This window comes from Schistosoma mansoni, chromosome 3, assembly GCF_000237925.1.
Source record: "Schistosoma mansoni strain Puerto Rico chromosome 3, complete genome".
Lineage (NCBI taxonomy): Eukaryota > Metazoa > Platyhelminthes > Trematoda > Strigeidida > Schistosomatidae > Schistosoma > Schistosoma mansoni.
Genome location: NC_031497.1, coordinates 4,080,195 through 4,105,719, shown reverse-complemented (window position 1 = coordinate 4,105,719; position 25,525 = coordinate 4,080,195). Strand labels below are relative to the sequence as shown.

Genomic DNA, 25,525 nt, shown 5'->3' with positions numbered 1-25,525 from the left:
TTTTGTGATGTTATGATCTCTGAAGTGAATGATTTAATAACTAACTTTTCATAGTTATTCAGGACAACAATGTCATTTAATTCATTACTAATCATACTCTCTGACGACCAAACTAACACTGTGTTTCAATTGTAGGACTTTAATATTATGAGTAAAAATGGCTAGTACAATTTATATTATTTGTCTGGCCGGAACCAAAGTGTAACTAAAAATCATTTTAAGATTTGCCAGGGTATCTAGATATTGATTAAGGTATCTTTGTTTAGTATCATTCTGAATACACGAATAAATGTATGCATACACATGTGTTTATGTATTTTTCGTGTAAACTCAAAAATTTGTTATTCCTTTAATCATTTGACAACTATATCTATATATTGCTATAATGTGTTAATGGCTTTCTATCAAGTATCCTGTTAATAAAGTTGAATAGTTACAAGGTACTTTTGCTGATATGCAAATATTACTAACAAAAATTAGGCAAAAAATGTTAAATAATGCCAAGAGTTTACTAAGAGTATACTTTAAATAGTTTAGTTCACAATATGTGCTTGTTCAAACTAGCTCAAACTAATTATGTCATCAATGTATTTCTATATTCTACAAACTAAGAAGTTAAGAATGATAACAATTTTATAGAAGTAATGTATCTTAATACTTAATTACTATGAATTTACCAGTTTAATCCTTCTGTCTCTTTACAGCTTTCTTTGTAACCAATGGCTGGAAATAATGCGTCACTGCCTAGGTCTTCAGAGACAACGTATTCCATCACCACGAAGTGCACATCAGTTACTTCGATACAGAGTATGTTTGTGAAAAACATATTACTAATTTGACGACTCATTATATTTCTTGTATTGAAGCAAAGTGGATTTCATGGTAGTAGCTTGATTTATATTTGATAACTTCGTTATAAAAATTCCGCTAATTAATTCAGTAGTCTGATATTTTCAAGTTTAAACAGAATGTTTGTTTATAATGAGGTATTAGGACAGATGGATACACCAAATACCTTTTAGTATTGAACGATATTCAGTAGAAATTTATTTAAAAAGAATTAAAATGTATGCGAATGTTCATTGCATATTATATTGTAATAAAAGTAGACCAGATAACATAACTAGGAGACACGTAAAGTAAACTCATTTTACACAACCTTGCACTAGTTACATTCAATCCCTAAACTTACTTCATAAAATGTGTTGACTCACCCAGGTAATTGACCAAATCAGAAAGTCGATTGACAAAATGTATTCTGCTTTCAAGACTAGACAACACAAATTTTTCATTGGATTGGTCCAAAAGAACTAGCGTATTTACCCCAGATAACTTGAGAATAAGGAATGATTAGCCAGTATTGCCGTCCTCAACTAATTTTAGTTCGTGATGAAAACTGACTGGAAATCGGATAATCTTCAGGAATCCCTTACTTTAATGATGACCAGGTTCTAACTGGTGACTAGCTTCAAGGATTTTTAGTGTAAAACCATGTCTGAAATAGTTCATCTATATCAGAAATGGTTACACTGTATCATGAAACCAATGAAGCTATAAATGTTGACCATTATTTGTCACTTCAGAGGTATGTGGTCGCGATTTTCACCACGACGTTTAAAGTTCCTAGGTTTGATCCGCAAAGCAACTAGGCACTCTCACTATTGCGAAGTCCTAAACTAAAAAGAAACAACTTATCAATGTACTTGAGTCTTCAAGTGTTCTTCAACTAAAGTAAGCTCGCGATGAAAACAAACATCTATAGGTGATTCTTAAACTTAGATGTTTAAAGTTCAAAAAATTTGATAATCTCATAAAAATTGTTTATTGTTGTAAAATATGTTCTCCAGAGTCTTGACTATATGACAAAAGGATATGGAACATTTACAAGTGTATCAACTGCTAACCGAGCAAGTGATTATAATTCATTGGTTCACTTTGATAAACTTATTTGTAACTCATTCGAACAAAAATCGATGAGATTATCGAAATCCACTTCAGAAAGAAATATTAACAAAACATCTTTTAAAAAGAAATATCCGGATACATTCTTTACAAACGACAAGAATAAGGCGTAAGTGTCACTGAAACAAACTTGGGCTTAAATGATATGTTTGTAAGTAGAAAAGTGATCAGTGGTAATTTGTTACATAATTGACTGATTTTCTGTGCTGTAAATACTTTTTAAGCATTTTATTCATTTCACTTATACATTTAAACCATAAAAAGAATAGATGGCAGTGTTCATTGTTGAAAGACGGCGACAATTGCATTTTACCAGTTAGTAAACTAATCGTTACGCTGGTCACTAATTAGAAGAAATAGCTAACGCTTGGGATCCTATTTATGCTTTCTAAACACTTCTTCCATCTTGATTACTTTATCACTACCAAAACGTTAGGATTAATCGGTCGATATCAATTGAACTGAACCTTCCTAGCATTTCAGAGCTAACTGTAAATCAAATGGTGTATACTTGAATTAGTCAAAACAATTGTTTGAGGTTACACGTTAGCAAAATATACACACGAAAGAACAGTGTTGTTAAGATGAGCTAAAGTGTTGTGCAGATTTGCAGCTCAAAATGAATTTTGTGGGATTTCATTCTCTGTGCTGGATGGTTTGATAATGAAGCTTTCATTGTTTTTCTGAACAATATCAGCACAAACTTCATGTAGAAGTAGGGTATATGAATTTCACCACACATGACTGACATCTTGTCCTACTAACCTTAGCAATGGTAACCATAGTAAATGCACATAGATATACATTGTCGAATTTTACTTTTCAGTAGTACAAAACTACTACACTGTTGTTGCAAACAACCAAATTCTTTCACAGTTAAGTGTTTATCTGGTAGTTAAGGCCCCTTTGATTCATGACTTGCAGGTCTGAACCCTGACTTATCTCCTCAGATTTTTGGCAACCGGATAATTATAACTTACACTAAATGAATTTACCACTAGACTATCATAATTAGCCATAATCGGGCAAGTTTCATAGAGTTATGCATGAATGTGCATGAATGGTCATCGTGATAAGAAGTATCTTGACAGTTGATTCTTTTTCGTAGAATTTCTTGAATTCTGTTATAAAGTATTAAAGCTGAATAAATAAATAAGTGTAGGTTTTCTGGACGACAATAAGTCATATTTATTAGGTGAGCACTTGAGGTAATATCTGACAGTTAAAAGCGGAGTAGATGAAATAAAGCTGTAAATTAATATTTTACACCGAAATCATGGTTACGGCATTTTTGAACAAATTACATGGTTATTATGTGATTTTTCGCACTTAAAGAAAATAATGACGATGTATACAATTCATTTATAGACCACTGATCATAGGAAATGACAAATCTTCTGAAGCAATACTTATGAATGAAAACTTGACGAGGTCCTTAAGTACTGAAAATAATCAAAAAATGATTATGGGGAAACATTATTCAATTGTTAATGCAGCAGATATTTTTCCAGTTGCATGTCCAATATTACTTCGATCATGGTTGAATGAAATAAAACACCACAAATATTTTAAACATTTAAACAAACCTAGACAATTAGATGAGACTACATTACAACACAGTGTTGAACTAAACCATGATGAAAATGAATCATTAGAAAAAGCTTTTATAGACATTTTAATTAATCCATCGAAATTCGACAATCAGCTTTTGTCGACTTTGAGTACGTTATCAAATAAAGGCTGTCGATGCAGTCGTCATACACCACCGGCTATCACTGACTTAGAATTTGATATATTCTTGAATAAATTGATGCAATCATATCAGGCTGCAGTGATTATCGTTTACGATTCCAGGTAAGACATATTTTCGTAAAAAAGTACTTTAATGAATTCCTGACTTAATTTGTACCCGGTACTTACGTTATATATTTTTAAAAATCAATGAAAATTTATTAGACTGAGTTAGCCTTAAATTGTATGATTATTATCCAGCCCGTGCTCTGACTCCATAATGAACGAATGAGCCATGAACATTAATTACTCGTTTACTCTCGTATACTCTACTTACAATAATGCCGTTTGGGCGACAGCGGTAATGAAAAGCCAAACACGAATTTATTTCAGTCATTCGTTTGCTCAGGCACACATTGAGATAATAGATGGAGAGGACCGATGCGTCAATCCAACTTAACTAAAACGTGACCTAACATTTACACTTACGAAAAATACAAGCAAGCATATAGACACATCGTACCATCAAACGTACATGTTCAAGATCACATACAAGAATAATAAAATAACTGAGGTTAGGATAATTCATCAGTCTAAAGGTAAGGATAAATGGTGTAGGCATGTTGCTAGTTACAGCAATCTGATTTAATGAAATATTGAGATTACTAAGGTAGCCAAAATGATTGAACCAATACCTAAAAGCTAAATCAGAGAGAATTACTATTCGATTGATTGAAGATGAATATTTTACGAGAAATTTATAGTACTATTTTCGTGTAAAACTCCGCTTGTAGCTCTTCTAGAGTTACTGCCGGTTCCAAGCCCGGGTAAAAAAGGAGGGTTGGGCATGGGGTTAGCGACCCCGCCCTGTAGAAAACTAACTCGCCAAAAAACGCTGACCATAAAAAATTTTTGTGTAAAATATTCAACCTGACTAGTAGAACTATGAACTACTTACAAATTGATGGATAATTGGCAGACGTAAGAGTATATAATCATTATTACAAAACACCTAATGTCTATTCAATTCTACCCATTGTAGTATTTCTGAACAATAGTTTTATCAAATTTTTAGACTCTTGTTTATTTAAAAGCATCCATGTGAATTCTATAAACACAGAACAATAAAATTTACTTCATACACATGTTTTCCTTTCTTAACTTAAAGAGAGCAACAATGAAGATTGGTGCAGAATATTATAAATCCATTTTATTTCGTTTACAACTCATAATATTTTAAAATCAAAGTTATTACAGATATTGGCATACTTATACATAAGATGGTGATTAAAGATGAATATGTGTATCATGATATAGCGGAGATTTCAATAAAGTTAATAAGGTTATAAAAAATTATGTTTTGGATAAAGTTTGGGAGGAGAAGTTTCAGAACATTGAAATAGTGATTAGAACTCATGGAGTTAACAAACATTAGACAATTGTGTAATGGAGAAACTGAAGACAGAATAATGGTAATAAAGAAAGTTATGAATTGAAATCAGTCAGCTATGAATTGAAGAAAAACGACAATCATGTAATTTAAACTTCAAAAAGACTTGAATTAATGAATGACGTAATGAGTAAAAGAAGGGTTTAATGTTATCAGGGTAAAGAAAGATTTATTACTGCCTCTTTTTGGATACATCTGGTTTTAGACGTTTGATCGCCATCACTTCGGTAAATTTCAAGAGGTTGTAGTTTGATTGTTTGTTCATCACCTTGAAAGACTTCAGTGTTTCGAGTTCATTTTCTGTGTCAAGATGTCTTGCGATGGCACCGCTGAATGCTTTTAATCCATTCGACATTAAACTTTTGGGAATATGTTCTTTGAATCGGACGTAGGTTCCCCTTTCTGTTCTACTAATGTAACTGCTCAGGCAGATACATGTAAATTTGTATACACAGTTAATAGTAACATGAAAGGTATACCTATCGACCTTCGATTGTGTTAAAGAACATGTTGTTTTGAACAGGACAATCAGTTTAACTGCAGGATAAATTCTTTTCAATGCAGTTTTTAATCATATACTGACTGATTCTACGACATCATCACCTTTGAATTTAAGTTGAATAAAAATAGGTTTTTTATTTGCCGTAGTTTCTTTGGTTTTTTATCTTCACGTTTTCCATATCTCTAAATAAAGTTCAGTGGTTATCCGTTATTAATTAAACACTTTTTAACACTCATTGCTTCCTTTTCTGGTGTATCGATAGTACATATTTCTTTCTGTTCTGTGAAATATTTAGTTTCTTATAATAATAGTGATTTGTCTTGCTGATTGAACGCCATATCCGGACCCTAAGCTAGTCTCGAAACCCCCAAGCTAGAACTACACAGCGACTTGTACACGAGGGAAAAGGCGCAAAATATACGAGAAGTAGTTTACTCCAAAGGTTCATTTATGTACAGAGTTGACCAAGTGTGGCCATGAATAGGGGGAACAGTAATTAATGTACTAGGGATAACCCAAGAATAGTAAATCGTATAATATTAGTTCATAGGTCAAAATAAAGGAACACGAATAGTTTATTTACTTTACAATTATACAATAGGAAATATACATATCATATTGGTCCATAAATAGTCCTCAAAGTTACTGCTGGGGATGTCAAATCCCCAGAACTTACTTGATAAATGGCTTAATTTTGTAATTTTATTTTGAAAATTTGAATTTAGCTGTTTTCGCGCCAAAAGCGCTCTTTTTACCTTCACGTCATATTTCCCACTTGTAAACTATCTTAAACGCTATTGGTCCACTGCTTCTTTGAGTGTGCTATTTTATAATGATGCCCAAGGACAATTTGTTGCTGTATATATACGCTTGAGTTTTTCCCCTTATGACTCGCTTGTACTCGGCTGATTACGGAATATATATTCCCCTACTTTGCCTTGGACTTCTTCATCTAGTTAGCGTGGCCTGGGACAACAGATTAGATTAGCTTATCGTGTCATTGGTCTTTCGTTCGTTACCGCGAAATCGACTTAGTTCAAGCATATCAGTTACCATTCATAAATCTCCACGGGATATAACAAATAGACAAAATGAAAATAATTGATTTGGAATTCTAATACAAAATCGATTACTGGTATTATTTAAATACAAGAGTCAACAACTTTTAAGAGAAGTTAGAGTTTATTTTAATTCCAAGTGTAATAAAACATTGCCTATTTTTGCAATTTAGCTTTGATAAACCATAACAAAATAAAGGAAAAGAGCTATTACATTCAGATTTATACTTTTCTATTAATCGTTATGCTGTTACAAATATTAGTATGTGTAATTATAATGATTTATTTATATTTAGGTTGCCAGATGGGATTCATATTGGTACATGTGATCTTCTTTGCCAGTTATACACAAAACAACAAAACACATTACCAACATGTAGTCGTACTGTGGACGATAAGATTCATATTATGACTGCAACTGAACATTTCTCAGAAAGATTATACGATAAATACAAAATTGCAGGTACTGGAGCATGTGCATCAATATCCACGAGAATGGCAGACTATCGATTCTTTATTTATGATATAGCGCAAAATTTAAATAATAATGTAAACAACTCTCAGGAATGCCCATTATTACTAAAAAGGTATAATGGACGACCAAAACCGGGTGACTGTTTAATAATTATTCAGGGAAAACTATGTTTTATTGGGTCGTCTTTCACAGGCTATGAAGAGTTACCATGGTCAAAACAACAGTTGGATAAAAAGGTGGCCCAGTGCAGAAACCAATTAATTAAACAAGGGTTTTCAATACCTACTGATTTTCAATTTGTTCAATAAGGAAATTTTTTATAATTTTGATTTCAATTAAATGATAATAAGTCCTTGAAATTAGGTTTTATTGTAGTTTCAATCAATTTATAGACCATCAGAATTGTGGGACAGACATATCATAGCATATTAACACTACTACTAAAACAAATGGTGTAGAATTAATATGAAGGTAATCAGTGGAAAAGTCAATAATAAGTACTTTCACTATACTGTAGTATTTCAACGTCACGAGAAAAAGCTTCACAGGTAGGGTCTAACATGTTGTGTACACAACATACTATTGAGAATCAGGTGTATCAATAATTTATTATGTTCAATTAAGTTGAAATATCATGTCAAGGAAACAATTTGTACTTTCCAATTTAATAATAACGCGGTATGCTTAAACAAATTATAAAAGCTACATGTTACACTGTTAAATTAAACTAACACACCAATCTATTCCAAATCTCCTGAAAAAGGAGATACTCTGAACATGACAATTTTTAAATTCACTTAGTATTAGCTGGATGTACCTGCATCTCAGAGTTGATGTTCACTCTGGGACTCGAACCCAGTACGTTTCGCTTCAAACGCCATCGCGTTATCCACTCGGCCACTGAGTCTTGATAGCCACTTGCTTGTGCGATGGGGGTGGAGTTTGAATTTACTTAGTATTGTTTGTTTGAATCTTCCCGTTTATATTTAGGACTGCAATTGATCAGTCTCTTATTAGCATATGTGTATACTGTGTGTATTGCCTCGATATAGCCTTAATTCACAAGCATTATAATGCAGTCCTAAACATCAATGGGAAGATTCAAACAAACATTACTAAGTGAATTTAAACTTCACCCCATCGCACAAGCAAGTGGCTGTCAGAACTCAGTGGCCGAGTGGATAACGCGATGGCGTTTGAAGCGAAACGTACTGGGTTCGAGTCCCAGAGTGAACATCAACTCTGAGATGCAGGTACATCCAGCTGACGAGTCCCAAATAGGACGAAACGCGCGTCCTGGATTCCACTGCTAGCCACTATCCACCTTTGCTTATCATGATAATTTTTAGTTTTAATGCAACCAGACAGGTCGATATTACCCACTAACAGCATAATGACAGAAAATTATAAGTTGAATAATAAGTGAAATAGGATGGTTTATAGTTTTGTATATATGGTGTTCAGTTTTTATAGAATAGAAAAAACTGAATGCTCCTATATCACTGATGCCTTTTTCCAATAATATGTAATATATCACGGATACCAACAAACATTTCAAATACAGTATTTGTGACACGTTAATGTTCGACTACTAAGCACTGTACTACTTAAAATTTCAATCATCATCTTCATCATTACAATTAAGTCAAATTGTCTTTTGCTATCAGCCCACTTTTGAGGCTGACGTAAATTGTTATTGATCAATGTAGTAATCTTGAAGTGTTATCTGACATTTGACAAATCCAAAGCATGTGTTAAACTTTTTTAGTTCTCTTAATAAATGTATTCATAAAACAAAAACTTAGTATCATTTCGGTCTAAATGAGATATATCACATTTGTATACTTGAACTAAATTAGTTGATTCACTCAAAAATAAGACGGGAAACGATTAGCATCTTCTAGTACTTATATGATGAAGTTTAATAAGAATACTGAAGGGAAGCATCTCTGAAAAACGACATAATTTGTATGTTAACTAAGAAAACAGCTCTTCTTTAGCTTTTCTATTCTTTTTCTTTAAATATTACAAAAAAAAGAAAGAAGTAATCATGAATAGCAAAATATTTTTTCAATCTATATGTCCACTAAATAAAAAATTATCAAAATTAAAATCATGGAAGTTATAAAAAATAACGGTCAACTCAGGGAATTTGAAAGTAGGAATAAATAAAATTAAAAATCAAAAAGTAATAAGGCATTGACGATTAAAATAAAACGTTAGTCAGATATTTTATCGTTTGGCCAAGTTTTATAGTTTATTGAGACAACATCACGTATGTATGTTGGGTAAGTGGTTGCAAAAAAGTCAATAAGTGTAATGTTAATACCATCTGGTCCAGCTAATTGATTTGGTTTATTTAACCATTGTTGATAATATTTTCCAGCTATTTTAGCTAAATGATGAACTGAACCAAATGGATGAAGTAAAATGAATGATAAAGATGGAGTAAGAACACCTTGGTGCACAGAGAAAGTATTATCAGGTCTATGAAGATGTGGTCTGAAATGGAACAATCAGAAATGATAAAGGCAAAAGTTAGACTTTTCCATTGAAATTAAATAAGGTATTTTAGAGACGAACAAACTAACGAACAGTATCGCTAAAGTATAGCTGATAAACAGATTCATAGTCCTCATTCACTTTTATTTCTATTATTTTATAGTCAATCTGATGTTTCGCTTAACAGCTGTTTATGAATTTCGTGCATTGTACGTTTGGATACTGAATAAAACATCAAGTCTGTTGAACAAGTAAAGTGAAATATTCAGTTTAGTATATTAAAACTCACTTGGAAATGTCTGAAAAAATTCCAAGAACCACTCGACACCAGTGGTAATTGGAGTATTCATTAGTAAAAGTCAAATAACCAATTGTAGCACGTTTTGGATTAAGTTGTAGAATCTCAGAAACTGTTGATTAACAACAACATATCTTCTCGATCTGTAGTGAACGAGAACATAGGCTGTGACAACCAAATGTATTTTAATGCAAAATTACAGAATATCTTAATAAATTTGGGAACCGTACAGTAAATACTTCATTTGAAAAATGTCAAACAATTGTCTCACACGTCAATGTTCTTTCATTTCCACACCAACCGTTCTCTGTTCTCGTTCTTTTCTATCTTCTTAACCTTCTGCCGCCAGGCATTTCACTTTCGATTGGTGATACTTACTACTTATATCTATCGACATCAGAAGCACACACCACAGGTCTACTTTGATTTAAATGAACAAGTAGTTTAGTTCCTACGCCGTATATAACAGGCTTATTTTATAGATTAGTACTTGACGATCATCCATGATGATGTTTTCTAACAAGCAACATTATCAACTTTAAAAGCGATGGCTTAATACTGCATCTTATTTTCTCACATATGTGTTAATCCTAAGATAATTACGTCATCTTGTATGACGGTATGTTCTCAAAATTTACCAACTTGCATTAACACCAAAAACAAACTATAAAAAAAATACAGTTATGCTTCGTGTTGCTAAGTCAGGAAAACTACATGCTTTAGGATACATATAAAAAAACTGATCTTCGTCCCATTAATTTTTTCTCTCAAGTAAGAAAAACAAAGAGACAAACTAACAAATCTGAACCTGATACAGACGTCAGAACGAAAAACTAATAACAAGACATGTGTAAATAAAATAGAAAATTACAAACAAGTGAATAAGACAACATCAGTAAAAAAATGAATAAACCTTACTTAATATGGTTATTTAGGAATGAAATCATGGCTCGTGGACCAACAGTTTCCGGCCAAAATGATTTTATGCTACTAGAAGGCCAAAATTTTGGATGGATCTTCTCAGGGGATTCTCGATGGCACGATATAAATATGACTTGTTTGCTAGCACTCCAAAGTTCTTCTAGTATTGGAATATTCTTTTGATAAGGGAACATAATAGAATCTAAAATCTGGAACGAGTGAAAGGAAACACATTAAGGCAATAAGAAAATGAATGGTGTAATACAGTTTACTAAACCATTACATATTTACAGAATAGGGCTGTAACCAAACCGTGTGGAAACCGAAGATTTACACGTTCAAGTTAGTAAACCTCGGAGGCAAATTCCCACTATAAAACAGCAGTCCTTGAAAATACCTTTAGTATATAAAACCTGAAATTGTTGATTGTCAGAAGATTTCCCGTAATAAAAATTGTTTGGCCTCTCAACATCTGCCCGTTGTAAGGGTAAGTATGACTGCAACTTATAGACTGACAACAATCAACTGAAGCTGAGTAATCATTTGAGCAGGAGAGAACTCAGTATTTACACACTGTGCTAAAATAAAAAACATGTTTACATAAATTAAACTCAGCTATCCCCAATAATAATTATCTCTCAGAAACACTTATGCAAGACTCACACAAACAATATGACAAAAGTTAAATCATCAAGAAATCGATGCTCAACACAGTCAAAATTATCCCTGTGAGTTACAAATCTATGACACTGATTCCTATAGTTTTTTTTTAAAGTGACTCAGAGTAAAATAACAAACTATAAACAGACAAATTCAAAATTAAGTCATTGTTTAAATGGGAGTTTAACTACATGAAACAGAAACGACAATGACTGAAAAGAGAGGTCACTTTAGTCCGGTGGTGTACTACTATAAATTCTCAAGTTCTTTTTCCAAATTTATGAACCATATTGGCTGAGGTAGTAGTTATGTTAATTATATTCACGATTACCTCAGAATAATCTTGGTCGATGATTGTTTAATTAAAAAAGCAGTGAACTACCTAGTTTTACAACAAAGTAAGTTTATAAACGACATCACATGCTTAGGATTCATAAATGCTGAAAGCATAACCAGTAATTCATAAAGGGTTATGAGGTTGGGTATGTATTTGATAGATTATTGGACCGATACTCAATCTCCACTCAGACGCTGATGACGACACCTAGCCTCACTCTGCAAGAGAGCTTGGCTTCTAGCACGAAACAAATATTTCATTTTTTTGGATACTCGATACATGAAATTTTATGAGGATGAGAGGTCTTGTAGAAAGGCGATTAGTCAGTGCAACATATGTTACGAATGTGCTTTCGGAAAAGGTTTTTGTTTTTTATCTTTAATGTAAAGACTGTTTAGTCAACTTTATATGGAAATAAATATGATCCTACGACATCAAGACGCAGCAAATATGACATTGTAAACAATCAGTATTAAATCTACAAAATATGGTGACTTTTATCTTGCAACCAGATTTTATCTGTTTCATAAACTTTGGTACACAGTAGTGTTTATAATGTGTATAACTGAATCGTTTTGGGAAAACAGACATGTATCACGCTAAATTGTTATCCGATTCATGCTCAATACTACTTATTTCGTAGTTTCATTGACAGTTGTATCAATGAGTAATCTGCTGGAAGTTTTGGTCAGCTGAAATCAATTTGCAACATAAAATAAGCGTGTGTACACGGTTTGATTGTGTAAGTTTATTTACTGATTAACTCAAATTAATTTGACAACTTCATAGAAGGGTTTGTGTTTGATTAATATGTTGTATACTACTCTACTATACTGCCAAACTATATATTCCTACCTTTAAAACAGTTGATTCAAAACAATCTTTCTGTTCATCAGTTTCAAAATAATAACAATGATTACAATCCACAATAAGAACTTCTCTCGGATTGGCTTGGAGGAAACCAAGAATGCTCTGAAGTTCTGCAGATAACAGGTTTGCGTATAGTCCATGTACTAAATAAAATCCAGATTCACCATTTTTACATTTGTTCAAGCATTTCTGTCGTGCACAAATACGAAAGTCAAAGTATCGAATCCCAGCCTCCAGCTGATCAACTAAACTTAGTGATTGTGTTACACTCCAAGGATATAATATTCGGCTTAAAAACGAACGAGGTAAACATATATCCAAACGACAAATAGAATTATCAGGAGAAGGAGGACTATGATTAGTAATCGAATACGTAAATGAATTATGACTACCTAGAGACACGAGATAAATAAGGCAATTTAAATTCAATAGACGGGGATCAATAAGAGTTTTTGCTACCAAAGAGTACCAAAAAACATCACAGTAAACTCCCGTAGAGAAATCAAGTGTATTAGATCAAACTACAGACAATATGTTGCTTTTAAAAAATTTATTTACTTAGAATTTTAATAGGATATTCTGTCTCTAGGTAGTTTTGATTAATTGTTTCAGCTAAATGACAACTTCAAAATTATTCTAGCGTGCATAGTCCGTTACTTTCTATGTTATTGCCAAGTGTTTCAGAAAACTCGTTTCGATTTAACAAAACTGAAAAGTGTCCAACATTCAGGAATACGTTATGTAAAGAAGTTCATGGTACGGATATTGATTAGTATCCGGGCAAAATAACGTATAAATACGGCTGATTTCACTTGATGTAAAAAGCTTATTCAAAACAATTAAATTCTGATTCCTTGTGCAGATTGATTTATCTTTCACCTATTAATTTAATCATTAACCTTCAAGTGACCAGAAGGAATGACATTTGAAGATAGTGATTAGACGGTAACTTCTCCACCAATATGGAGTGTTTTTTGAAGTAGATGATAATACTTTGATCATGCCCCTGTTTGCGCCAATCTTACCTTACGTCTCAGTGGCCAACAAATTCATCATCTTAAACGGGTCAATCTCACCAAGTTGGTTACAGCTTGTGTTGCAACTCAATATCAAACCGAGCTAGGTCCAAGGCTAGCTACCATCCCACCGAAAAGTATAGATGAGCATCGTCTGAAAATGTATTACTTACTTTACTTACTTACTCCTGCTACCCTCGAAGAGCATAGGCCGCCCACCCGCACTCTCCATCCAACCCTGTCCTCGGCAATTCTTCCCAGTTTTTATTCATCCTTTTCACGTCGGCTCCTATTTCCCAACATAATGTGCTCTTTGGATATCCTCTTTTCTGCTTCCGTTTAAAATTCCAGGTCGGGGCTTGCCTCGTGGTACAGTTTGGTGATTTCCTTAATGTATGTCATATCCACTACCAACATCTTTTCCTAGTTTCCTCTTCATCTGGAAGCTAGTTTGTCCTCTCCCATAGTAGGCTGTTGATGATGGTATCCGGCCGACGGATGTTGAGTATCTTGCGTAGACAACTGTTTATAAATACTTGTGCATTTTTAATGATGGTTGTAGTAGTTCTCCATGTTTGAGCTCCATATAGTAGAACTGTCTTGACGTTCGTATTGAAGATTCTGATTTTGATGTTGACTGACAGTTGTTTTGAGTTCCACATGTTCTTCAATTGTAGGAATGCGGCCCTTGCTTTGCCAATCTTAGCCATTACATTTGCATCAGATCTTCCTTGTTTATCGATGATGCTAGACAGACACGTGAAAGAACTCACATTTTCAAGAGTCTCTCCATCAAGTGTGATTGAATTGATGTTCTCAGTGTTGTGTTTGAGGATCTTGCTTTTTTCTTTGTGCATATTGAGGTCTACTGATCCAGAGGCTACTGCTACATTAGTTGTCTTCATCTGCATTTGTTTGTGTTTATGAGATAGAAGGGCCAGATCATCTGAGAAGTCCAAATCTTCTAGTTGATTCTGAGCTGTTCATTGTATTCCGTGCTTCCCCTCAGATGCCGATGTCTTCATAATCCAGTTCACCACCAGAAGAAAGAGAAAGAGGGAAAGTAGGCAGTCTTGTCTGACTCCAGTCCTTACTTGGAATGCATCTGTCAGCTGTCCTGTAATTGCATGATGCCATGAAAATGGCAAGCGAAGTCGCTGGAGGACTCGCGATACATCCCGCTTATTAGCGCTGGGTTTCTTTAGGCTTTTCACAGCTCATTGAGGCCCGTCGATCTACTCCGGGTGACCGCGAGTTCAGTCACAAACTAAGACTGTTACGTGATGAAATTGTGCAAAGCCTGCTTAAGGACCGAGAAGCCTAGTGGTCGGAGCATGGTAACGAGTTGGAAGCAGCAGCTGCATCTGGAAACTACTGGAAGCTCTTCCAACTCATCCGAGCCACTGGCAGCAAGAAGTCTGGTGTAAGTGAAACAATCTGTGAGGATGACAGGATGTCAATCACTAACATCTGTCGACGTCTTGGACGATGGGCGGAATTCTTCGAAGGACAGTTCAACTGGCCTGCTGCTCCAGCAACATCGACCAGTTTGTCCTGCCCCCCATGGCCGGTGACGACTGATCCACCAAACGAGGCGGAAGTTCGCAAGGAACTCCAACTCCTGAAACGCTACAAATCACCGGGCTAAGATGACTTAACTCCGGAGGTCTTAAATATGGTGGCGACTTTTTGGTTATGGAACTGACTAAGTTGTTCACAAATGTCTGGCAATTACAGGGTTTTAACATCGTGGAATGAATCGATAGTCATCCCCATCTTTAAAAGGGGTTCAAGTCATCTAGTAAAAACTATCGGGGAATATGTCTACTTTCGGTTACATCCAAACTGTAAGTTTTCATCATACTCCGTAGATTGTTCAAAACCCGAGGAAGATTGACTAGCGAGAAGCAGGCTGGTTTTTGTTCTTGTCTGTGATGTATTGACCACATTTTCACCCTCCGCCAAATGTTAGAACACCGTCATACTTATCACAGGCCAACAATCATAGTGTTTCTTGATATTAGGGCCGTCTTCCATTCATTGGACAGGACTGTTCTCTGGAAGTATCTACTGAAGAAGGGTGTGCCTGAAAATTTTATTGACATCTTGGAAGCCTTATTTACTAACACCTCAGGCAGAGTGATGGCATACAACCACCTCTCTCTACTGTTCCATTCAAACAGTGGGGTTAGGCGGGGTTGCCCAACCTCTTCCTCTTCAACTTTGCCATCGACGACTTTCTGGAAACAGCTGTGATGAATGTAGGTAATAGTGGTGCGGATCTGTTGCTTGGATAAACACTTTTCGACCTTGAGTATGTGGATGGTTTTGTTTTACTGTGCGATGATACCAAAGTCATGTTATCCACAATTAATCAGTTGACAATCAGTGTCCGTCAGTATGGTATGCGCCTTGCACCTTCGAAGTGCAAGTACTTTTACAAGATAGGCAGGACATTGATTCTGCACTCACTCTGGATAGTGAGAGGATAGAGGTCGAAAATTCTAAGTACCTGCCTAAGTACTGGTGGTGGCGTGAGTGATGAGATCAATTCACTTATAGTGAAAGCCAGAGCGGCTTATGCCAATCTGGATCATCTTTGGTGCCTTTGTGATGCTGATCTGGTGGCGACAGATCGAATCTACAGCGCGTCAGTGAGAGCAGTTTCGTTCAATACTTGTGAAACCTGACCTCTCCGAGTTGAGTATGTTAGACGGCTCTATGTTTGATCATCGTTGTCTCCGAATGAATGCTGACAAGCAGTGGCAACACAACGGTAGGTCCAGCATCGTGTGTTCGGGCACGGCGACGATAAATCAGTTGGTGTCATCATCTCGAAATACTGGTGACTTGGACATGTACTATGAATGTCGTCCCACATAATCCCAATTTGTGCATTATTTGTCCACGCTGGGACCGGTTGAGAAAAGTGAAGAGTTGGTTAGTGTATAGCATGGTATCGTAGTATGAAAAAATGTTATACAGGACTGACTTCTGTTTGTCCTCCACGACTCCCTATTTGGGGTCCTAGAAATGGTGTTACACAGTGGCTTGAGACGTAATCAGAAAAGGCTCAGAATAGAAGTCAGTGGCGATCGTGCTGTAACTTCATAAAAGTAAGAGTATTATCTTTAACAGAAAGAAAGACCTGAGTATTCAAGTCTCCAAATAGTACTACAATATCTGTCGAACGCACTCACTATAGATGGACACTTAACTTGTCGTAAAACCCATACTTAATTGCATCTGGGCTGCAATCTGTCGGAGCACAGGCGGAGATGACCAAAAGGCATCGTTTCTCACACCTATTTCTTCGCACTTTGATGGAACTTTCTAATCTAACAGCACATAACTGACTGGTAATGGGGATCCAATCGATCAGTGCTACCTCAGCTCTGGTGCTTAGTACGACACCAACGCCGGTAAAACCAAACGAAGATGTCACAGGGTCCCCGGATAAGCTCACGTGAAACAAGCTTTTCGAAGCGACAGATGGAGAGCGAATTTGTAGTACTTCACTAGAGTCTTGAATACGGATCTCGGATAGACAACGAACGTCAACATTAAGGCTTTCCAAAGACATAGCCAGCCCTATCTGTTATCCGATCTGCATTAGTGTGCGAACGTTGAAGGAAGCCAGTTTGAATAGTGTATGTGGTTTCAGAAAGACTGGGCCAGTATTCGTATTTGGTTGAAGAATTCACATACCATCACACAGTGACTCGAGATCGTTTAGGTAGAACAGAGTCTCTACCATGAGCGAGCTGCTGCATAAGTTGTAAGATAAAATACGCGAAATGAGAATAAAGAGGAATACATAAGTGACGCAGTATAAGAGAAATAAAAACGAATGTTGTCATATGATTGTGCATAAGATTTGTCTGAGTGAGCTTTGAAGCAAAGGAAATTTTTCAGTAGTAGTTATCACTGATTTGTGTGAAAGCTATGATACTGCTCGGGTATACAAACCGAAACAGGTGGTTTTCATGGGGGAGTCACACCTCAAAACTTTGAACTAGATGTCCAATCCATAAGGCAGCAGAGCAAAGTTGGAAGATGCAGTCCCATGGTAGTCGGTGACCAACAAGAGGTTGATACGCCATTTGTCGCCTCAGGATCCTGAAGCCAATGTGCACCATTGGTTTGGAATCAGGGTTTTCCATATCGATCAATCAGGTTAAGGCGCTGGAAATATGCTCTTCGTCCTCTCAATTTCGTAAAAACACTCCCACCGCGAGAAGGCAGTGAGTAGAACTTTCCATTGCATTGGCTGTATACGCGTAGCCATGTGAGAGCATTTCGAGAGGGATAGCGAACTCTCCTCACACTTGGGCATACCAGGGCCTTTGGGGGCAAAAAAGGGATTGAAAGTGTATGTACACTAAATTCTAGGGATCTAAAATGAACTTCTGTTAAGCTGATAGTAATGAGGTTGAGAGCCAATATCAGATCACTGGCTTTAGATTTACGTTGTCCTTTACGAATTAAATGTTAATACCACTTTAGATCATTTTACTTTCTTATAAAATTTCCTTTTACCTTGTCAGTGAGTTGAACAAGCTTTGCTCCTCAGTCACTTATACTAAACAACTTAGCACAGTGTGTTGAATTCACATATTAAGGATGAGTCTTATAATACTCTTATTTCTATAGCTGACAGTAATGTACACCCTCAGCTCAAAATACGGGTAACGACAACAAACGACTGATTGAAAGTAATTTATAACATTGGTATCCTGGGGAACCTTCAGAATGTGTCAAAAAGTCATTGAACTATATATAAATTAGTAAACTATCGAAATAAAAACCACACTCAAATTTGCAAAATTGAGACCTAACTTAATGAAAATGAATTTTATGTACTTAATTGAGTGAAACCATACTTTGATGGGCTAGCGTATTTAATCTGAACCACTAAACCATAGGTTTGATGCCGATTACAACTTTGCATAGAAAGTCTCATACAAAAACCTCTACTTGATAAATGAGACTACATTATGAGGGAAATGAAGGTTCATATAGGTCACCTAACAGTTCGCTATAATTCTGTTGGGGATGCCAAATCCCCAGAACTTACTTGATAAGTGGCTCAATTTTGTAATTTTATTTTGGAAATTTGAATTTAGCTGTTTTCGCGCCAAACGTGCTCTTTTTACCTTCACACCATATTTCCCACTTGTAACTATCTTAAACGCTATTGGTCCATTGTTTCTTTGTGTGTGCTATTTATTACCGATACTTAAGGACATTTTGTTGCTGTATAAATACGCTTGACTTTTTCCCTTATGTGATTGTTGTGCTTCTGGCTGCTACGGAATATAACTTCCCCGCTCCAACTTGGACTTCTTACTCTAGTTATCTGGGACTGGGTCGCGTCAGTATAGCTAGTTATCGGTCTCTGGTCACGTGTCTTTGTTCCGTTCGCTACTAGTGAATTCGTAAGCTTCAGATATATCAATTGGCGACGAGGCTGGTGCTAATATGGATCCTTCAAAATTGGAATTATTCCTCGAACAGCAGATGAAACTTATCCAGATGCTAACAGAAACAAAAATTACGACCAATAACCAACCAAGCAGTTCCAATCCTACCACTACTGCACCTTCAGTTGATGGTATTGCCAGCAGTATTTCTGAGTTTCATTACGATCCTGAATCTAATGTTACGTTTGATATGTGGTTTCGACGTTATGAAGATTTATTCAAATTTGATTTTGCCAATCAAGATGATGCTTGGAAAGTCCGTTTGCTGCTTCGAAAGCTGGGTCCTAGTGAACTTGATAAATATTGTAACCTGATTTTGCCTCTAAACCCACGCGACCGCTCATTTTCAGACACTGTCCAGTCATTGAGCCAACAGTTCGGAGATAATTCCTCACTGTTCAACACAGGCTACAGGTGTTTGAAGCTGACTATGAACGAAGACACCGATTTTCTGACGCATGTGGGCATTGTCAACCGCGAATGCGAACGCTTTTGGTTGAAGTCGCTAACTGAAGATCGGTTTAAAGCCCTCATTCTCATCTGCAGCCTCCAATCGCAAAAGTTCGGTGACATTAGAACACGGTTGCTCAGTCGATTGGATCAAGACCCTAAGCTGACTCTAAATGATATTGCTAACGAATATCAACGTCTAGTTAATCTGCAGCATGACACTACCATGGTTCAACGTGGTGTTTCTGATCGCCGTGAAGTACATGTAGTCCAACAACAAACGAAACCTGTTAAACCCGCTCCAGCTATACCTAGTTCGTCTCACTCTAACTCAGTTCAACAAACAAAGACGAATCCTCCTGCTCCATGCTGGCACTGTGGTGCATGGCATTATGTTCGAAGCTGCCCGTACAAACAACATCGTTGCAGGAAGTGTAAAGCTGTGGGCCACAAAGATGGGTTTTGCCAAAATAAAAAGCCGAATCGCCCCAGAAGTACTAGAAAGTCTGCTCCCAGTTCGTGCACGAATTCGTTGAGTCTTGTAGCATCCTGTCAGAACTCAACCCCAGGTGAGAAAATTTATTACCATTAATATTAACGAGCAGCCATTTAGATTACAAATAGACACAGCATCGGACGTGACAATTCTTTCACAAAAATCTTGGATTAAAATGGGCAGACCACGTATGGCGACAACAACACAAAAGCCTCGTACAGCATGCGGTAGTTACTTACGTTTGTTAGGTCAACTACATTGTGAAGTGTCTTTCCGCGATTCGACGTTCACTGGGGTATGTTACATTGCACCGGGTGATCTTAATTTACTTGGATTAGATTGGTTTGACCAACTGCATTTAGCAGACGTCCCGTTAAACACTGTGTATCAACTAGTAAAGCAACCCCATGACCCGGAAGCCTATTCAAAGGAACTAGTTACGAAGTTTTCGACCGTCTTCCAGCCTGTTTTGGGTCGGTGCTCAGCCATGAAAACAACGCTACGATTGAAATCTGGGGTCAAACCTGTTTTTCGTCCGAAGAGACCAGTACCATATGCTGCATTACAGAAAGTTGAGGAAGAACTTAATCGCCTTCAACGTGAAGGAGTTATTACTCCTGTCTCTTATTCCGCATGGGCAGCACCCATTGTTGTTATCAAGAAGGCTAATGGTGCAATCCGAATATGTGCAGATTTTTCCACAGGTCTCAACGCAGCCCTAGAACAGCATCACTACCCGCTGCCAGTCCCGGCAGATTTGTTCACTATGCTGAATGGCGGAAAGTTCTTTGCGAAGTTGGATCTTGCTGATGCCTACCTACAAGTAGAAGTTGCTGAAGAATCAAGAGAGCTACTCACTATTAATACTCATCGTGGCCTGTTCCAATATAATCGACTGCCGTTTGGTGTCAAGACCGCCCCATCTATTTTCCAGCAGCTAATGGATACCATTCTATCAGGTATCCCGGGGGTCGCAACTTATCTCGATGACATTCTCATTGTTGCCACAACGTCGGAACAGCTACGAGAACGCACAACAGCCGTGCTCCAACGCGTCAGCGACAACGGGTTCCGGTTACGTCCGGAAAAGTGCCAGCTTTTCTTGAAATCCGTGAAGTATTTGGGGTTCATTTTCGATGCTGCAGGCCGCAGACCAGATCCCGAAAACATTCGAGCTATAAGAACTATGCCCACACCTACCAATATCTCTACTCTCCGATCATTCCTGGGATTGGTTAGTTATTACTCAGCCTTCGTTCCATCGATGCATGATATACGCGCCCCACTGAATTATCTCCTGAATAAGGATATCAGCTGGAACTGGACAAAGGAGTGTGAAAATGCCTTTTGTAAGCTAAAGACAATTATTAGTTCAGAACTACTATTAACGCACTACGACCCGTCTTTGCCAATCATCGTGGCCGCAGACGCTTCAGCCTTTGGGCTCGGTGCTGTCATTTCACACCAGTTCCCCGACGCGACGGAGAAAGCCATCATGCATGCATCCCGAACATTAACCCCAGCAGAAAAGAAGTATGGCCAGATAGAGAAGGAGGCTCTTGCCCTAGTCTTCGCAGTGCGTCGTTTTCACAAGTTTCTCTATGGTCGGAGATTTACTCTGCTAACTGATCACAAGCCTGTCCTTGCGATTTTTGGTTCGAAGTCTGGCGTCCCGGCCCACTCTGCAAACCGTCTCCAACGATGGGCCTTGATCCTCTTGGGTTACGATTTTGACATTCAGTATCGACGGACCCAACATTTTGGTCAAGCAGACGCATTGTCACGACTCATCAGCGAACACTCTACGACCGACGAAGATGCTGTTATTGCTTCTCTTTCGACAGAAGACCACGCGCAATGCTACCTGACGACTGCTGTTCGTGCTTTGCCAGTCTCAGAAACTGAGATACAAACTGCTTCCAGAAACGACCCCATCATTAAGAAAACGATGAAGTACGTCACTAATGGCTGGCCATCAACTGAACTTGACGGTGACATGAAGCAGCTTTACCATCGTCGTGACTCATTATGTGTCGTAAATGAATGCTTGATGTTTGGAGATAGAGTGGTGGTGCCAGAATCCCTACGACCGAGAGTGCTGAAGCAATTCCACATTGGTCATCCAGGCATAAAGCGTATGAAATCCATCGCCAGAAGCTATGCTTACTGGCCCCTCATGGACCAGCATATCGTGGATCTAGTAAACAAATGTGCTCAGTGTCAACAAGCTGCAAAGTCCAATGCGAAGGTGCCGCCGGTTCCATGGCCACAGCCTGAGCATCCCTGGTCTAGGATACATATCGACTTTGCCGGTCCAGTCAACGGAACCACTTATCTTGTCGTGGTCGACGCCTCAAAATGGCCGGAGATTGTTCCCGTCACTCCACCAACGACCACCCAGACTCTGAAACATCTGACTGAGTTGTTCGCACGAAACGGATTACCGGAAGTGATTGTATCCGACAACGGTTCGCAGTTCACCTCGGCGCAGTTCCAAGAGTTCTGCAAACGCCTAACCATCAGGCATCTTCGCGCCCCACCTTATCACCCACAATCGAATGGGCAAGCGGAAAGGTTCGTGGATACGTTCAAGAGGGCTCTGATTAAGTCAAAAGGGGAGGGGACGCCAGTGGAAACACTGCAGAATTTTCTATTCGCCTACAGAACGACCCCCAACGACACGCTGCCGGAGCAGAAGTCCCCCGCAGAGATCCTCATGGGAAGACAGTTGAGGACCATCCACAACTTGATGCTGCCGAAACCCACACCACCAGTACAAACCACGTCCCGGAAGCTACCCACGTACAACGTTGGATGCCCAGTATTCGCTCGGGATTACAGAGCAAATCGTGATCCTTGGATCGAAGCACGTGTCGTTGGACGGGTAGGAGAAGTCATGTACGAGGTTGAGGTGGGAGCGGACAGGTGGACCAGACATCGAAATCAACTACGCAAGCGGTTAACGCCAGAGCGCCCATCGACCGAAGTAAAGATTCCGCTGGACGTACTCTTGGATACATTTAATCTGCCGGCAGTCCCAACGCATGAAGGAACACAAAGGGTCGACCTACGGTCCCGAAGATGGTCACTGCGCCAACGGCGAAAGACAGTCAGAATGCAAGTGGACCCGAAGAATGTGCGTTATTAAAAGGGGGAGGTGTTGGGGATGCCAAATCCCCAGAACTTACTTGATAAGTGGCTCAATTTTGTAATTTTATTTTGGAAATTTGAATTTAGCTGTTTTCGCGCCAAACGTGCTCTTTTTACCTTCACACCATATTTCCCACTTGTAACTATCTTAAACGCTATTGGTCCATTGTTTCTTTGTGTGTGCTATTTATTACCGATACTTAAGGACATTTTGTTGCTGTATAAATACGCTTGACTTTTTCCCTTATGTGATTGTTGTGCTTCTGGCTGCTACGGAATATAACTTCCCCGCTCCAACTTGGACTTCTTACTCTAGTTATCTGGGACTGGGTCGCGTCAGTATAGCTAGTTATCGGTCTCTGGTCACGTGTCTTTGTTCCGTTCGCTACTAGTGAATTCGTAAGCTTCAGATATATCAATTGGCGACGAGGCTGGTGCTAATATGGATCCTTCAAAATTGGAATTATTCCTCGAACAGCAGATGAAACTTATCCAGATGCTAACAGAAACAAAAATTACGACCAATAACCAACCAAGCAGTTCCAATCCTACCACTACTGCACCTTCAGTTGATGGTATTGCCAGCAGTATTTCTGAGTTTCATTACGATCCTGAATCTAATGTTACGTTTGATATGTGGTTTCGACGTTATGAAGATTTATTCAAATTTGATTTTGCCAATCAAGATGATGCTTGGAAAGTCCGTTTGCTGCTTCGAAAGCTGGGTCCTAGTGAACTTGATAAATATTGTAACCTGATTTTGCCTCTAAACCCACGCGACCGCTCATTTTCAGACACTGTCCAGTCATTGAGCCAACAGTTCGGAGATAATTCCTCACTGTTCAACACAGGCTACAGGTGTTTGAAGCTGACTATGAACGAAGACACCGATTTTCTGACGCATGTGGGCATTGTCAACCGCGAATGCGAACGCTTTTGGTTGAAGTCGCTAACTGAAGATCGGTTTAAAGCCCTCATTCTCATCTGCAGCCTCCAATCGCAAAAGTTCGGTGACATTAGAACACGGTTGCTCAGTCGATTGGATCAAGACCCTAAGCTGACTCTAAATGATATTGCTAACGAATATCAACGTCTAGTTAATCTGCAGCATGACACTACCATGGTTCAACGTGGTGTTTCTGATCGCCGTGAAGTACATGTAGTCCAACAACAAACGAAACCTGTTAAACCCGCTCCAGCTATACCTAGTTCGTCTCACTCTAACTCAGTTCAACAAACAAAGACGAATCCTCCTGCTCCATGCTGGCACTGTGGTGCATGGCATTATGTTCGAAGCTGCCCGTACAAACAACATCGTTGCAGGAAGTGTAAAGCTGTGGGCCACAAAGATGGGTTTTGCCAAAATAAAAAGCCGAATCGCCCCAGAAGTACTAGAAAGTCTGCTCCCAGTTCGTGCACGAATTCGTTGAGTCTTGTAGCATCCTGTCAGAACTCAACCCCAGGTGAGAAAATTTATTACCATTAATATTAACGAGCAGCCATTTAGATTACAAATAGACACAGCATCGGACGTGACAATTCTTTCACAAAAATCTTGGATTAAAATGGGCAGACCACGTATGGCGACAACAACACAAAAGCCTCGTACAGCATGCGGTAGTTACTTACGTTTGTTAGGTCAACTACATTGTGAAGTGTCTTTCCGCGATTCGACGTTCACTGGGGTATGTTACATTGCACCGGGTGATCTTAATTTACTTGGATTAGATTGGTTTGACCAACTGCATTTAGCAGACGTCCCGTTAAACACTGTGTATCAACTAGTAAAGCAACCCCATGACCCGGAAGCCTATTCAAAGGAACTAGTTACGAAGTTTTCGACCGTCTTCCAGCCTGTTTTGGGTCGGTGCTCAGCCATGAAAACAACGCTACGATTGAAATCTGGGGTCAAACCTGTTTTTCGTCCGAAGAGACCAGTACCATATGCTGCATTACAGAAAGTTGAGGAAGAACTTAATCGCCTTCAACGTGAAGGAGTTATTACCCCTGTCTCTTATTCCGCATGGGCAGCACCCATTGTTGTTATCAAGAAGGCTAATGGTGCAATCCGAATATGTGCAGATTTTTCCACAGGTCTCAACGCAGCCCTAGAACAGAGGCCGAAAGGAGTTATAATGGCGGTTTTCGGAATGTCGTAAGCAGC

The 25,525-nt window shown here is 38.0% G+C and overlaps 2 protein-coding genes and 2 non-coding genes across 4 annotated transcripts in view; 2 read left to right on the top strand and 2 right to left on the bottom strand.

Annotated features, from left to right (window-relative positions):
• Positions 1-7,486, top strand: part of Smp_132250 (hypothetical protein) — a gene marked incomplete at both ends in the record, with an annotated part of 29,876 nt that extends 22,390 nt beyond the window's left edge. The window contains 4 exons of the mRNA XM_018798945.1: positions 705-807; positions 1,848-2,071; positions 3,331-3,816; positions 7,000-7,486. Of these exons, the coding sequence (XP_018650783.1) occupies positions 705-807; positions 1,848-2,071; positions 3,331-3,816; positions 7,000-7,486 (1,300 nt within the window). The remainder of the gene's footprint in view (positions 1-704; positions 808-1,847; positions 2,072-3,330; positions 3,817-6,999) is intronic.
• A 529-nt stretch (positions 7,487-8,015) lies between these two features.
• On the bottom strand, positions 8,016-8,082 carry Smp_tRNA_02246_Gln_TTG.1.1. The gene has a single exon. It is a non-coding gene (tRNA).
• Positions 8,083-8,345: 263 nt separating this feature from the next.
• Smp_tRNA_00939_Gln_TTG.1.1 lies at positions 8,346-8,412 on the top strand. Its single transcript has one exon. It is a non-coding gene (tRNA).
• A 668-nt stretch (positions 8,413-9,080) lies between these two features.
• The window catches only part of Smp_018360 (hypothetical protein), a 17,029-nt gene continuing 584 nt past the window's right edge, over positions 9,081-25,525 (bottom strand). The window contains exons 3-5 of the mRNA XM_018798944.1: positions 12,752-13,158; positions 10,897-11,108; positions 9,081-9,680 (exon numbers count right to left, since the gene is read on the bottom strand). Of these exons, the coding sequence (XP_018650782.1) occupies positions 9,398-9,680; positions 10,897-11,108; positions 12,752-13,158 (902 nt within the window). The 3' untranslated portion in view covers positions 9,081-9,397. The remainder of the gene's footprint in view (positions 9,681-10,896; positions 11,109-12,751; positions 13,159-25,525) is intronic.